Source organism: Phyllostomus discolor, chromosome 7, assembly GCF_004126475.2.
Source record: "Phyllostomus discolor isolate MPI-MPIP mPhyDis1 chromosome 7, mPhyDis1.pri.v3, whole genome shotgun sequence".
In the NCBI taxonomy this organism is placed as follows: Eukaryota; Metazoa; Chordata; class Mammalia; order Chiroptera; family Phyllostomidae; genus Phyllostomus; species Phyllostomus discolor.
The window spans coordinates 49349596-49365084 of record NC_040909.2 but is presented as its reverse complement, the minus strand read 5'-3'; the positions used below and the strand labels follow the sequence as shown (position 1 = coordinate 49365084).

Here is a 15489-nt window from a genome sequence, read left to right as displayed (position 1 = left end):
CAGGTTAGGAAAGTTTTCAAACACTATTTCTTCAAATAAGTTCTCTGTCCTTTTCTCTCTTCTCCGCCTGGGACCACTATTATGCAAATGTTGGTGTGCTTGATGTTGTCTCAGAGTTTCCTTAAAGTACCCTCATTTCTTTTGCTTTTTTTCTTTTTGTTATTCCCATTATGTGGTTTTCACTATCTTTCAGGTTGTTGAGTCAGCCTTCTTATATCATGTAATCTCCCATTGACTCCCTCTAATATATTTTTCATTTTAGTTGTATTCTTCAGCTCTGATTGGTTCTTTTTTTATGTTTTCTGTCTCTTTTGTTACATTCTCACTATGTTCATTTATTCTTCTTTTGAGTTGTTGAGCATCTTTGTAACAGTGTTTTCATTATGTGGTAGATTGTTTAATTTAGTTCTTTTTCTGGAATTTTTGTACTGTTCTTTCATTAGGAACATATTTCTATATCTCCTCATTTTGTTTTTTTCTCTGTGTTTTTATCTACCTCTCTTGGTCTTGAAGGAATGGAGTTTTGTAGGGGCTTCCCCTTTGTAGAATGAGTGTGCCAGTTGTCTTTGGAAGGCTGGCTGGATCTGTAGCTGGTGTGAACATGAGCCATGTGAAGTCCCAGGGAAAGCTGCACCAGATCCTGAAACTGTAGCTGGAACAGCTGTGAGCCACAAGGTGTCCCAGGGATAGGCCTCACCAGAGGCTGCTTTGGCAGGTGAGGTGAAAGCTATAGTTGAAGCAGACTATGGAGAGTCCTGAGGGTAAGTAGCATGGGCCAGGAGCTATGGCTAGAGCAGGTGTACGCCATATGGGGTCCCAGGGCAAGTGATGGAGCTGATGTGGGCCTGACACCTGGGGCCTAGAGCCCAGGGGCTCTAGGATGGCCTTGGACAGCTGGCTAGAGCTCCTTGACTGACCTCCTGCCTGTGCCCTCAGGATGGTGGGGGAACACAGCAAATGCTGCTCTCTGGAGCCTCCAACCCCAGAGAGAGCTCCCTCTCATACAAAGTGGCAGATGCTCTAGTGTTAGACAATTGACTTTCTTCCCATTTAGACTAGATACCTTTTGAGTGACTACTTTTGTGTTGTACCCCAGGGCTGGTGTGTCTACACAAGGTTCCTCAGTGTTCCACCCCAATGCAAATTGATTTGTTGGACATGGGATTCCAATAATACCATGTCTCCACCTCTCCTACTGGTTTCTGTGTGGTTTCTCTGTCAGTTCCTGTGCAGAAGCTGTCTGGTCAGCCCTCAGTTCTTCTTCAGGTAGAATTTCTCTGTTTGTAGGAGTAGGTTCAATGTATTTTCAGGAGAAGGTGAGTTTAGGGTCTTCCTATGCCACTATTTGGAACCCTCCTGATCTCTTTTTACACTGCGATTTGAATGAATCAAAAATCGGAAAAAGGGAAGAAAAATAAGGGCTTCTAGTCATATTCATGATGTTCATGATATTCTATGAATTTACATGAGAAACTAACAAGTTTGTGATTGTATCTTACATTCTTTATATTTTTATTTTATTTCATTTTTAATTACTTTATTGTTGTTCAATTACAGTTGTCTGCATTTTCCCCCCACCCCTCCTCCCCACCCCAGCCAAACCCACCTTCCTCTCTTGCTTCCACCCTCCCCCTTGGCTTTGTCCATGTGTCCTTTATAGTAGTTCCTGAAAACCCTTCTCTCCACTATCCTCTACCCCCTCCCTTCTGGCTACTATTAGATTGTTCTTAATTTCAATGTCTCTGGTTATATTTTGTTTGCTTTTTTCTTTTGTTGATTATGTTCCAGTTAAAGGTGATATCATTTGGTATTTGTCCCTCACCACCTGGCTTATTTCCCTTAGCATAATGTTCTCCAGTTCCATCCATGCTGTTGCAAAGGGTGTAAGCTCCTTCTTTCTTTCTGCTCTGTAGAATTCTATTGTGTAAATGCACTATAGTTTTTTTGATCCACTCATTTGCTGATAGTCACTTAGGTTGCTTCCAGCACTTGGCTATTGCAGATTGTGCTGCTATGAACATTGGGGTGAATAGGTTCTTTTGGATTGGTGTTTCAGAGCTCTTAGGGTATAATCCCAGCAGTGGAATTGCTGGGTCAAAAGGCAGATCCATTTTTAGTTTTCTGAGGAAATTCCATGCTGTTTTCCACAGTGTCTGCACCAGTCTGCATTCCTACCAACAGTGCGCTTGGGTTCCTTTTTCTCCACATCCTCTCCAACACTTGTTTGTTGATTTGTTTATGATGTCCATTCTGACTGGTGTGAAGTGGCATCTCATTGTGGTTTTAATTTGCATCTCTCTGATGGCTAGTGATGCTGAGCATCTTTTCATATGTCTCTGAGCCCTCTGTATGTCCTCCTTGGAGAAGTGTCTGTTCAAGTCAATTCAAGGTGGATAAAAGGCTTAAATATAAGACATAACATCATAAAAGTCCTAGAGGAAAACATTGGTGGGAAAATCTCAGACATTCCATGAAGCAACATCTCACGGATATGTCCCCTAATACAAAGGACATAAAGGAAAGAATAAACAAATGGGACCTCATTAAACTAAAAAACTTCTGCATGGCTAAAGAAAACAGCATTAAAATGAAAAGAGAACCAACTATATGGGAAAACATATTTGCCAACGATACCTCAGACAAGGGCTTGATCTCCAAAATGTATAAAAAACTCACACGACTCTGCTCCAGGAAGATAAAAAATCCAATTTAAATGAACAAATGACATTCTGTATATTTTTAAAGTTAAAGAACAATGCTATTTGTTCTCTAATTAAACAGGTGTGTTTCTGTGACTTTCATAGATTAGCCTTTATATCCCTTGCTTTTTAAATTGTTTTTGGTTTTGGCTTGGAGTTACACTACATGGATCATCAGGTTTCCTTTTTTTATCAGGGCAAAAGGGAAGGTTTTATGATTCTTAAAAGCCTGTAATTTACCTTGGATGTGAACTATGAGGCTTATCCTGAATAAATCCCATGAAAAGCTACAGAAATGGTGTAGAGAGTCTTTATGAATTGGAACTTAACATGTCACTGACACATTCTGAAGTGTGTTCCTTTGCCTTTAGTGATGGATGATCCCATTCTGCCAAGTTTAGCTGAAAAGGGTAGCTTAGAAACCCAAACATCAACTCTGGAATCTAGAAACTTCCTGGAACTTCCCTAGTTTTAAATCAGCAGGGTGGATGCAGCTGCATCTGTGCAGGGGGTGGTATGCCACCAGCTTGCTCCACAGAAGTCTCTGGAACAGGACTGTAAACACCAACTCTCTTTGTTGCGCATTGGTTTTTAAAAGCCCCCCGTGGTTTGGGGAGGATAAGGCCTTGCCTTGGGGCTTCTTGGTCCAATTTTGGGGGACCTGGCTGAAAATTCTGGATATTTGATAGTCTGGCTTATTTCTATGGTGTATTAGCACCCTATAAAAGTTACATGTCATTTATTTCAAGTTTAGAACCCTCTCAAACTTCAGGGGCAAACCAAACTTGAACCTTTTGTGGCTAGAATTTTGTTTACCTTTGGCCAAATCTTGCTTCCGGACTGTGAGGCTGAGAGGTGAGGTGAATGGGGGCTCCTGAGGCCCCTTGGACATCAAATCACTTTTGCCAAACAAGGCTTTGATAGGTTAAAACATGAATAAATTTGAAACACGTAGATTAACTTCCTGTAAGTATACTCTGGGGCCTACACACAAATGAACATTGTCCTGGGCAAAGTGCATTTTGAATGTTGCCTTCCACCAACTGTGAGGCAATGTCTTAGATTTTTGCCACAGTTGAAACTGGGTCAAGTCACTCACCCTCCACTTCTAATAAATATATCAAATAGTTTCTCTGAAGGTTATTTGACAGTCCAATGGAATAAGGATCTTGAAGAAGCTTGGACATTTCTTGTGTTTGAGACATTTATTTTTAACCAGGGACAAAATAAAAAATGGACTTCACGATAGGATGGCTCTGATTCCTTTGTATTTCAGAACACAGACTAGCAAGCAATGCCTTGCACTTGAACAAAGGAGAAATAAAACAGCATGTTCCATGTGCCTTTCAGATAGAGGAACTGATGAATGCATTGGACAAGACCAGGCAGGAATTGGATGCCACCAAGGCACGTCTTGCCTCCACGCAGCAATCCCTGGCTGAAAAGGAAGCTCATTTGGCCAACCTCCGAATAGAAAGAAGAAAACAGCTAGAGGAGATCCTGGAGATGAAGTGAGTACCCATTTTTGTTTCCGAGTTTCTCTTTTCTAATCTCTTTGAGGATGGGGAAGGGAAGGCTAGAGAAGGTGAAGAAAACTTAGAGGAAGAATAATTTAGCTAACACTTGACTAGTCATTTCTGGGACTACACATGTTACCATTTTTAAATTACAGCTTCCATGTTCCAATTTGCACATTTTTCACATCTGTTATTCAAAAAATGTCCAGCATTAGATTTTGTATGTCTGTGTTTTGTGGATGGTGCTGGCATTCTTAGATCTGTCACAAAGATCTAAGTTGGCCAAAAGACAGGGGCCTCATTAAGCACAAAGGTAATCCGAGAACTGTTCACAGTTGAGTGGAAACTTTTCCAAGAAGATCTTTCCTAATTGTGACTATAACTTTGCTAATTATATTCTTTTCACTTGTGTACAATGCCGGGCTTGTGTTGGCTTTCATGGAGTCTCAAGGTTGGCACCTTTGTTTAGAAAGCAAGACTCTGACTTGCTGAGTATCATGATAAAAACAGGCTTAGAAATCCTGGATACCCCACCCTTTCCAGGGGAAGGTTAGGTAGTGGGAGAGACTGGAACCAATCACTGTTCTTTGATTTAATCAATCAAGTATGGCCACATGATGGGCAGTGGTCATTCTTATGGGCCTATATATGACACAACCATCTCCATGTAGGTCTTATTTTGCTCTCACAATGAAATAATATAATTATAGAAGAACATACCAAAAAAACTTACTCAAATATTTTAGAAAAAATCAATTGCTGTGGATCTGTTTCTGAAGAAATGATAAGAAGCAACATCTCTTTCTATAAGATTTAAAATGAAATAATCACTAAGATACAATTCCAATCCGACTTCCTTCTAAAATAAGGGGAAACATACATAATTATGGCATGTTAAGCCTGTAACATAGACTCTGAAATTGGTGGCTAGGTATGGAAGAATGACCTTCTCTTGACCCTACAAGTCTTACACATGGTTAACATTAAACCCAGAGAGCTTAGATCATGGAAAATATGGAATGAAATATTTTGAAAGATTTAATAATGAGCACAAAATTTTTATTCCTTGTCAACTACCTCAGTTTCTCTAAGACTAAAGAATATGTATTTTTCACATATAAACTCAAATTAATTTTTCCTAGTAAAAGATGATATAATAAAAACAGATATTTTTATCCTCAGTTTAGAGGTCAGGGAACTTAGATTCAGAAAGATTTCAAGTAATTTGCTTAGAGGCCATCTGGCCAGGATTAAAACCAAAATCTGTCTTAAGCTCCCTTTCTACTACCTCATTTTCTCAAGAACCTCATGTGAATGCCACCAAGTCTGTAACTTTTGTTCTTTGAGTCAATGTGGCTATCATACTGCCTAGAACAGTGCCTGACATATGGTAGGTGCTCAGTAATTGTTTGTTGGATAAGTGAGTAGATTGAATGTGCAGACTGGGTTTTATGTAAATAAAAAGCAAAGTATTTCAAGCATGTTTGACATTATTGCCTTAATTAATAATCTATTTACGGTACGAGTACATTGAACTCATCAGCCTTTATTCTTTTCCACTCACCTATTCCACGCCTGCCTCTTTGTGTGTTGTTACATGTCATGTTCAGCATAGTTTCTCTCATTGTTCTCCAGTTGTTTCCAGCTAAATTTTTTATTTCCTGGAGTGATTTATTATGCTATTTTAAGGAAATTTTCATTTCTTCCTTTTTATAAAAAGAGTGTATTCTTTCCATGTTATGAGAGAACAAGCAATGGTGAAGCATGCTGGTTTGAGAGTCATCAGACCTGGGTTGAAATCCTGCTGTTTCTACTTGGGGGCTGGCTGACTTGAGGGAAATGCCCTTACCACTGCTGACCCTCCAGTTACCTCCTGTAGTGACTTTCCTGGGGTGGTTCTGAGGAGAGGTGCTCAGAGGAGAGCTTGGCATGTGCAAAATAATGTGTGTGAATGGCACTATTAGCCAATGAAACTATGTCATTTGTTTAGTATACTTTGTGAAGAGTATCATTTATCTAGAATTTGAATTTATTTTTCTAAAACATATAAACCTTTTCTGAGTGTATATTTTCCCATTTAATTTCATGATTTTAGATAGCACCTAAGAGTTCTTTTGATGAATCGCCACATTATTGTAGAAGTGCTTAATCTGCTACCAGTACAAAATAAATACAAAATTCTTCTGTTAATTCCTTTGGTAATAGTAACAAAGCCCCACTTCATTAAGCCCAATATGGACCCCATTCAGTATTAATAGCCCAGAAGCTCCACTTATGGGCTCCTTCCTGGGACTATGGGGACAGAGGTATAGAGCAATTATATTGACTGAGAATAACTCATCAACCTCTTGGGCTGTTCAAATCATCCAACTGGTTTGATTGATCTTGATTTTTAGATTGACATATTGATTACTGGGTTACTTGACATTAACCCAGTCCACATGAGTATGTGGGAAGAAGCAGATGGTTATATCATTGTCAGCACTTACTATCACTCTGTGCCAAGCACTGTTGATTTTCTTTCCTCTGGCAGGAAACATGCAAGTAACTTTCAGCCAAGTCTACCCAGTTTCTAATCCCTGGTGGGAAGGGAGAGCTGTGTGGTGTTAGAGGGAAGAGGGTGGGCCATAATGCAAGAGTTCAGAGATGTGACCTCATCATTCACCCATAAAAGGAGATCGCTGTCTGGTTGCCTCTGTTTTCTCTTCAGTAATATGGAGGTGATAATACTTGCCCTGTCTACTCTGTAGAATTGTTGTAGGGGATTTTTAAAAAAAGTAATAAACTAGAATTAATATAAACCAGCATATGTGAAAATGCTTTGAAATGTAAAAGGGACTGTTGAAATGAAAGGTGGTGTCTGTTAAATTCATTGCAAAATCAAATGGCCCAGAGTTTTAGAACTGGAAAGCAGCTGGGTCCAACATCCCAATCTGCATCAGCCAGACTCCCATCCACATCATTACTAACAAGGAATTCACCAGGTCCTGGTGGACACCATTCACATTGGAAGTCCTGGGTTCATAAGGTGATGGCTCATCTTCCATGACTCTTGCAGGTAGCTCATTCATCCCTGTATGGCTTTCCATGTAATCTTCCCACTTGTCTTGGTTTTTGTTCCAGAGCTACCAAAAATTTACCTGAACCCCATCCAGAGTACAGAAAGCCTTTTAGATGTTTAGGTAATAGTGTTTATTTTAGAAAAAAAAGGAACACAAAGAGGCAAAATTAAGATAGACACTGATGGCATTTTGGTGTATACCTTTACAACTGCTCTTTACTTTTAAGAAAATTAAATTGTTTTTATATTGTGTAAATTCTGTTTCTTCTGTTTACTGAAGGGGGAGTACTCTCCATGTCCCAAACATAGAATTGTATTATTTGTAATTACTCAATAAATTGTCATATAGGTTCACTCATTTACTGGGCATTTATCTTTGTGCCAATGTTTTGCTAATATAAAGAATCATTTGATAAGCTTCCTGCTATTTAATTTTGTTAACTATTTTTAAATAATTATAGATTGATATGGAGTTACAAGAAACAGTACAGAAAGGCCTCTTGTATACTTCACTCATTTCTGTCAATGGTCACCTTTTGCATAGTTATAGCACAGTATCATACCAGGGAATTGATATTGTTACAGTTCATTAATTTAATTCATATTTATCCAGTTTCATACACACTCATTTATGTGTGTGTGTGTGTGTGTGTGTGTGCTTAGCAGTATCAATTTCAACACATGTATAGATTTATGTAACCACCATCACAGTCAAGATACAACACTGTTCCATCATTACAAAGACCCCTCATGCTACCTTTTGGTAGCTACACCTACAGCCAGCTATTTCATTTTTAACCAGAGTTTTGTTTTGTGTTAAATTATTTGGGGACATGTGCCATAGTAGTGTACCTTTTCTTCTGCCATTCTTCTTTGAAAGGGGAGGGTACTATCCTTCTAGTTTAAAATTTAGACTGAACTTAAAGTGAGAAAATAATACTTAATTCCTCTAATTTAATGATTTCTCACCCTGATCAGTGTGGCTCAGTTGTTTGGACATCATCCTGCAGTGAAAAAGGTCACCAGTTTAGTTCCTGGTCAGGGTGTGTATGAGAGGCAACCAATTGATGTTTCTTTCCCTCTTTTTCTTCCTCCCTTCCCCACTCTCTAAAATTTTTAAAAAATATATACAAAAAAGATTCCTTATGAGTTAGTTTTATTTACAGTGGAATTTCTTTTTAATATTGGATATCTAAAACTTGTTATGTGGTAGGCACTGAATAAGTGTTGGAGGAATAAAAGGACAAATTAAGTTAAAAATTCATAAATATTCTTTGAGCTCCTACCATTGTTGCAGGTACTGTTCTAGGTGAACAAACAGAAAAATCCCTGACCTTATCCAGTTTGCATTTTAGTAAAATGACAGAAGGAAATGAATGGGCAAGTAAATAAGAAAAGAAATTAGTACATAGATGAATAAAGTAGCTTCTTGTATAACCAAAGAACTTTGGAATACTACTTAGAAAGCTCTTTCCAAAGGTAAGGATCCTCATGGTTATTTGGGGTAAAGAGACTCTTAGAAAAATGCAATGTACCCTCCTATGGTCAAAGAACCTTTTTAGGAACTGAAGACAGAGAACAGCCTTGACTGTATTTCATGTAGGATTCTTACCCTAACATCTCTTTTTCAGTTTGATCTTCATTGGTTGGTATTGTAACTGCCAGTCATTATTCCCACTGGAAGGAACTAACATTTCCCAACCATGTGTTTTCATAGAAGAACATTATATTTGTTTTCCCTTGTGTATAAGATTATTCTTCTTAAAATATCTAAAAATATCTAAAACCTCATGTAAAAACATTTCATAGTGGTTCATCTTTGTTACATTTGCTCCTATTTAAAAGAGATTTTATTAAAATAATATTAAAAACATCATTCTTTATGTTTGGTTTTATTAATGCTGGTTAACAAGCTTACATTCCAGTAACCAACGCTCAATTATTTAATTTCTGGCAGGTGAATTTGATATCTGTGGCTAAAAGGAACTGAACGACTTGAGATACAGTACTTAAAATCTGTGTGCATTTGCTCAGACAATTTTAACTTACATAGTAATTTAATAGGCAGACCGGCAGGCTAACTGATATGTTCCATTTAGCATTAACTACTGAATGAATAAAGGTTTTTAGAGATGGTTAATAGTTACATAATTCAAAGTGTATATTTTAGATTTTTTGGTGGTTTCTTGTGTTTATGTTATGTAAAGATTTTAAGGGGATCTCTACATTTTTAATTCATCTGATGATGGTGTAAGATCTTAATTTACTGGGTATTGTTGCATTCTACACATCTTCTCCAGCTAGTCTCAAAAGCTTTTGTATACACTGAGCTATTTTAAGAAGTTTATAGTGAGGTAAGGCAGCAGCTTATTCCGAAGCATTATCCTGTTAGCCTCTTTGATCTAGGATCCTTTTTGAGAGACCCACTCATTAGGTAAGTACCCTTCAAAGGAGAGGCAGGGTGCAGAAAAATGATATAATCAATTTATTCTTTACTTCATGCCAACATGAGGGAAGACAAATCACATTTCTTCAGGGAGGAATTCTAAGTGCCTGGCAATTTAGACAGGATAAATGGAGCCTGGGAGAGGAATTTTGAAGGCAACCATTACTTAAAATTGATACACTCAGTTGCTAAAGGGATACACCAACTTACAGAGATGTTATGGGGACTGAATGAACTTATACATTTATGATAAAGTTATTTTTAAGTAGTAAAACTCTATATATGTGTGTGTGTGTTACATGTTAATATATGTTAGGTATACCCAGTACAGTTAGTATGCACTGATTCTGCCTTAAATTCCAATTGGCCTACGCTTTCAACAATTTTTTCTTTGGCTATGATGCAATTTTTTCTCTAACCAATGTTTTTTAGAAAAATTTCAACTTTCCTAATTAAAAAATATTAAATGCTATGGCAGTGTGTCCTAGAATATTCCATTCTGTCTGTCTGTTACTATGTACCACCTGCTCAGTTCCAAAAATAAACTGAGTCAGCTAGAACCCTGATGAAGCTGGCTATAGCTTTCTGAGTTACCTGCAGTGATTGAGGACAGGTGGCAGAGAGAGAGGGAGTATACATGTCATGAAGAACTGCTCATTCAACATCAGTTGTGGTTTGAGCTGCAGTCAGTCACATGAATACAGTTGCTACCACTCATAATTTTTGTTTCTTTCTTGTAACCCTGAAGTTGGCAGCTTAGAGCTTTTAGTGGGAGAAAAAAGGCTTACAGTACACAAAGCTTACAGTGGGTAAGTAAAACTTTACTACAAAAACCCCAACTTTAGAGTAATGGAATAGTCTGACTAGCTTCAACTGCAAAGAACAGAAAAACCTACATTCCAGAAGCTTATACAAGTAGCTGTTTAGTCATCAGGAACCCACACTCCTCTCTCTTGAGGCTTTGCTTCAGTTTCAGCCATCCCATCCACATTCCAGCCCACAGAAAGGAGAAAGGAGAAAGGAACCTCTCTGTCTTTTAAGCTGCACATACCATCTGTTGACATCTGAGTCATTTAACAGTTCATTTATTAAATAGTTGTTGAGCATCCACTACATGCAAGGGCAGTTCTGTGCCTTTAAACACTGATCTAAACATTAAGTGAACAGGAAGGACAAAATCCCTTTATTTCTGTAGCTTGCATTCTAAGTAGGTACAAAACCAGGGCAGGGGAAGGGACTCACTGGCCACCATTTAAGTCACAAAGTTACACTTAGGTACAATTCAAGCAGGGAGATGCAACATTTAGCTGGGTGGCTCTATGTCCAGATGACATTCAGGGAATTCAGTACCAAGGAAGAGAAGGAGAGAATAGGTATAGGAGAAATTAGCAGTCTTTGCTGAAATAAAGTATGAAAAAAATATCTCACTGAGCTTTTAAAAGCACTTTGCTGGAAACAGCTAAAGTGCCCATCAGTAAATAAATGAATCAAAAACCTATGATACATTTACATGATGGAATACTATGCAGCAGAAAGAAAGAAGGAGCTCCTACTCTTCATGACAGCTTGGATGGAACTGGAAACTACTATGCCAAGTGAAATAAGCCAGGTAGTGAAAGACAAATACCATATGATCTCACCTATAATTGGAACCTAATCAACAAAAAATGAACAAAAAGAACTGGAGACATGAAAATAAAGAACAGACAGACAGTGACCAGAGGGGATGGGGGAGGGGGATAACAGGGGAAAGAAGGGGAACATGTACAAAGGACCCATGGACAAGGACAATGGAGTGGGGGTTGCCTTTTGGAGAAGGGGTTGGGTGGGGCAGAGGAAAGCAGTGAGGAGGGGGGATGGGGACAACTGTAACTGAATAGCAATAAAAAATATTTTAAAAAGAATTCCAAAATCAACACTTTGAAATAAAAAAAAAGCAACCCTGCAAACTACACCTTTAGAGAGTAATTCTAATAGACATTTACTCATATGCATGTGTGTTCAGTAGATTGAGTTCATTTCTGGGTACCAGGGTTGGGCAAGTCATGTGGTGAGTGAATAGGTCGAGGGATAACTGAAAATCTCGCCATGCTTGGGATAGCTGATGGGTAATGGGCATTTGCTCTAGAGAGGGCAAAAAAGACAGATGCTTCCATCAGCTATTAGAAAGCTGACGAAAGAAAAGAAGTGGATTGATTTCTGATGCATCAGAAGATTGTGCTAGAGCTGGGGTCTAAAATTTAAGAGGGGAAGACCTTCCCTTCAATGCTCTGTGGAACTTTGTAATAGTAGGAACTCTGTAGCCTTTTGAGGTAGCTCTTGAAGTTTGTCAGCAAATCCTGTGGGGAAGAAAAGTTACTTGTTCTGGGTGCTATAGAGGGAATTATGTCCAGGGAGGAGGGGGCAGGGTGATATTCACAACTCCTTCCCATGTGAGCTTCTGTTCATAATTCCACTAAATAAATGAACTGAAAAATGGATAATATTTAGCTGATATTGGAATCTTTCTTTTTTTCTTCCACTGAGGAATGCTATTTGAAACCAGAAACTTTTCCAAAAACAAAAATGACCTCTTGGTTTAGTACACTGCCCTCTCCAATAGGACCACAATAAAATTTGTCTGTATTTTTGTATAATGCATTTGTTTTTAACAAAACTTTTCAGATGTAAAGAGTTTGTATGTGTCAAACAGAGACGTGTTTCACAAATCATGATAGGGAATCAATGATTAAATTTCATGTCGGGTAGAATCAAGGGTCCTTCATTCTCCCTACCTTAAAGAATGTAATACCTCTGATAAAAATGCCTTTGGAAAATTAAGCTAGCCCAGGCACATATACTATTCAGTGCATGGAGATTTTGGGTGATGGGATTAATGTCGCCAATGAACATTTACTAAATGCTTATTACATGTCAGTCAGAGGTTAAGTACTTCACCTGCATAGGCTGCCACCTCCTGGGAGACAGAGGGTATTTTTACTCCCACTTTGTAGATGCAGAAACTGAGGCACAGGCACCTGGGACTCAAATACAAGTCTGTTTGACATGATAGTCTGTGATCTTCAACACTGAGCACACGGTCTCAGAGTGAAGAACTTGGGATGCCATTGTACGAATTTCAAGCCTGCAAATGGAAGAACCAGTATTGATTAAATAATTGAAGGCAGTGGGCTGATAGATGGTTCTTCCAGCTTGCTTAGGGGTGGGGGGATGAGGACAACAGGCTGAGGTGATGGTAGGAGGGAGGGGGCAGGAAGAGAGTTAGCTGGAGGAGACCTTTGAAGTCAGCTTCCTTATCTTAAAACAAAATAAGGAACACACTGTCTTCTGTCAAAAAACATGCACTGTATAGTTTTAATAGTGAAAAATGTCAGTCAAAAGAGCCCTCAGCCTGGTGGTTTTTAATGGAAATACAAACATTTTCTGAGCTAGAGCAGTGTAATCTTTCAGCTTAAATAATCATAATCAGTAGTTAAATAATCTAAATGCCTGTGAATCATAAAGCTTAAATAATTCTAAGCACTATACTTCATGTTATCTCCACCCTGGCTCAGCTCCATGGGGGTAGGGAAGGTCGACCTTTTAAAAAGAAAGAAAAATGTATGGCCTTCCAACCTCCCATCACAGAGCAAGGCAAAGGGGCAGTTGTGGTACTTTCTTCCCATCCAAAAGCAACATCCTCTTGAGGAATTTCGTAAAGTACTCACTCTAACGCTGTGGGGGTGCTGTCAGGTTTAGCCCCAGGAGGCAAGGAATGGGGCAGCTACATCACACAGAGAAACCAAAGAGCAAACAGTATAGCCAGGGTCATACATCAAGTCCTGAAACAAGAATTGTCTGGTGCAGTGAGCCTGGCTCTCAGGACCTGAGTTCACAGCCTGAATCTGGCTGTTACAGCTGTGTGAGCCAAGGCCAGCCTGACCTGGCATTTCCAATTGTGAACAGGGCTCTGGACTCAGATGATGTGTTAACAGTCTACGATCCTCTAAAGCAATAGCTGTAACCCCAGGGTGGTGGAGGGATTTTGCCCCCTAGGGACATTTGGCAAAGTCTGGGGACATTTTTGGTTGTCATACTAGAGGGGAGGTGCCACTGGCATCTAGGGATAGAGGCCAGGGATGCTAGTAAACATCCTACAATGCACAGCTCTCCCCCTACCCCCTAAATACAAACAAAGAATTATCCAGTCCCAAATACCAATAGTTCCAAGGTTGAAAAACCCATAACTAGCATCCCTTTTTTAAGACTTGTGTTTATTTAACTAGGGAAGAAAGAAAAGCTTTGTTGTAGCTCCTCTCCAATATAATTTGACTTATTTTCTTAGAGAACTCACACAGGATGTGTTTTGCACATTCAGAATCATGATCCTATAGGGCATGTTGACCTGGAGACATCCAATTTGTATAGATGATTTTGACCTCTTGACTCAGGCTTGCTTTCTTGGGACTATAGACCAGCTCACCATGTATCTCCCTGGTGGAACTGGAACAGGTCTCAGATCTAAATACCCAGGAGACTGTATTCCCTATAAGATATCAATCCTGGCTAAGATTCAAAGGCCTGATCTATCAATGCCTACTGCTTAGCAGACCATGCAATCCTCTACAGCTCCAGCATTCCATCATTCATTAATCTGTGGCTCTTTCTGGTCCTCATTTTGCTCAACTATCAATTAAGAGAATGAAACTGGGATAGTCCTCCACTGGCCAGTCCTCTAGCCAGGCTTATAAATTTTACTCTTTCTTCACCTTTGTCCCTTCTTTCCCTTTGTTCCTTCACCACATTCCTCTGGGGAGCTGTCTTTACTTAGGGAACCACTTCTTGCAATGGTCAGTAGAGCAGAAAGGGTAGAAGAGAAATGAAGACATTGCAAAGGTGGGAGAATATAGGCCAGAGGAGGGGCATCAATGGGAAACAGACTGTTGCCAAAGTCTTTTGTTTTCCAGTCATGGAATTTGGGAACCAACTGATGGCAACTGCCTGCCAGAACTGTGAAGGGCAGGACTTGGGGCAAACCCCTACTTGGTGGGGTTGGGGGAGTCTCTGTCTCCCTGTAGTATTTTTGCTTAGGTAAAATATATTCCAGATGTAATCAGGGGACACCTCAACCCTAAGAATGGAAAGGGTAAACATTAAGATTTGCATCCTCATTGGAAGAGGACATCACAAAAGGCACCAAGTCAGTTAGACCTACAGGGGTATAGGGTATTGGGATTATAGGGTGAGACATAGCACAGAGGTGGGGAAGGCTGTGAACGTTCTTGGTCCCTGTGAAGAATTTGCAGGGAATTTGTTGAGAAAATGCAGGAAATATTTTTCATCCCACCAGACTATGCATAAGAAAGGTGGACAAAAGGAAGAAGAGTAGGATAGAAGGTGCAGCAAAGTAAAGGACAGGAGGAAGAGAAGAAGAAAGATGAGAATGGATAGAAGAGAACAGGGGAATTTGTGGAAGGAGTGAATGAATGATGATGAAAATTATATCCTGTCTCTTATTAGTGGTTTCTTCCTTATTCCGCCTACTTTATTCACTCCCATGTTCTCTTCTATCCATTCTCATCTTTCTTCTTCTCTTCCTCCTGTCCTTTACTTTGCTGCACCTTCTATCCTACTCTTCTTCCTTTTGTCCACCTTTCTTATGCATAGTCTGGTGGGATGAAAAATATTTCCTGCATTTTCTCAACAAAAATGGTTGTTTTGCTAGATTCTAATTTTGAGTACTGTACAGGAGGCAGACAAAGCACCTGGAAGGAGTGTGTGTGTGCA

General features: G+C 39.3%; 1 protein-coding gene across 10 annotated transcripts in view; it reads left to right on the top strand.

Moving 5' to 3' along the window:
• ERC2 (ELKS/RAB6-interacting/CAST family member 2) overlaps positions 1 to 15489 on the top strand; it is an 869430-nt gene that overhangs the window by 583027 nt on the left and 270914 nt on the right. For all 10 annotated transcript variants that reach the window (XM_036030928.1, XM_036030925.1, XM_028518656.2 and 7 more), the window contains one exon: positions 4050 to 4210. In XM_036030928.1, the coding sequence (XP_035886821.1) occupies positions 4050 to 4210 (161 nt within the window). The remainder of the gene's footprint in view (positions 1 to 4049; positions 4211 to 15489) is intronic.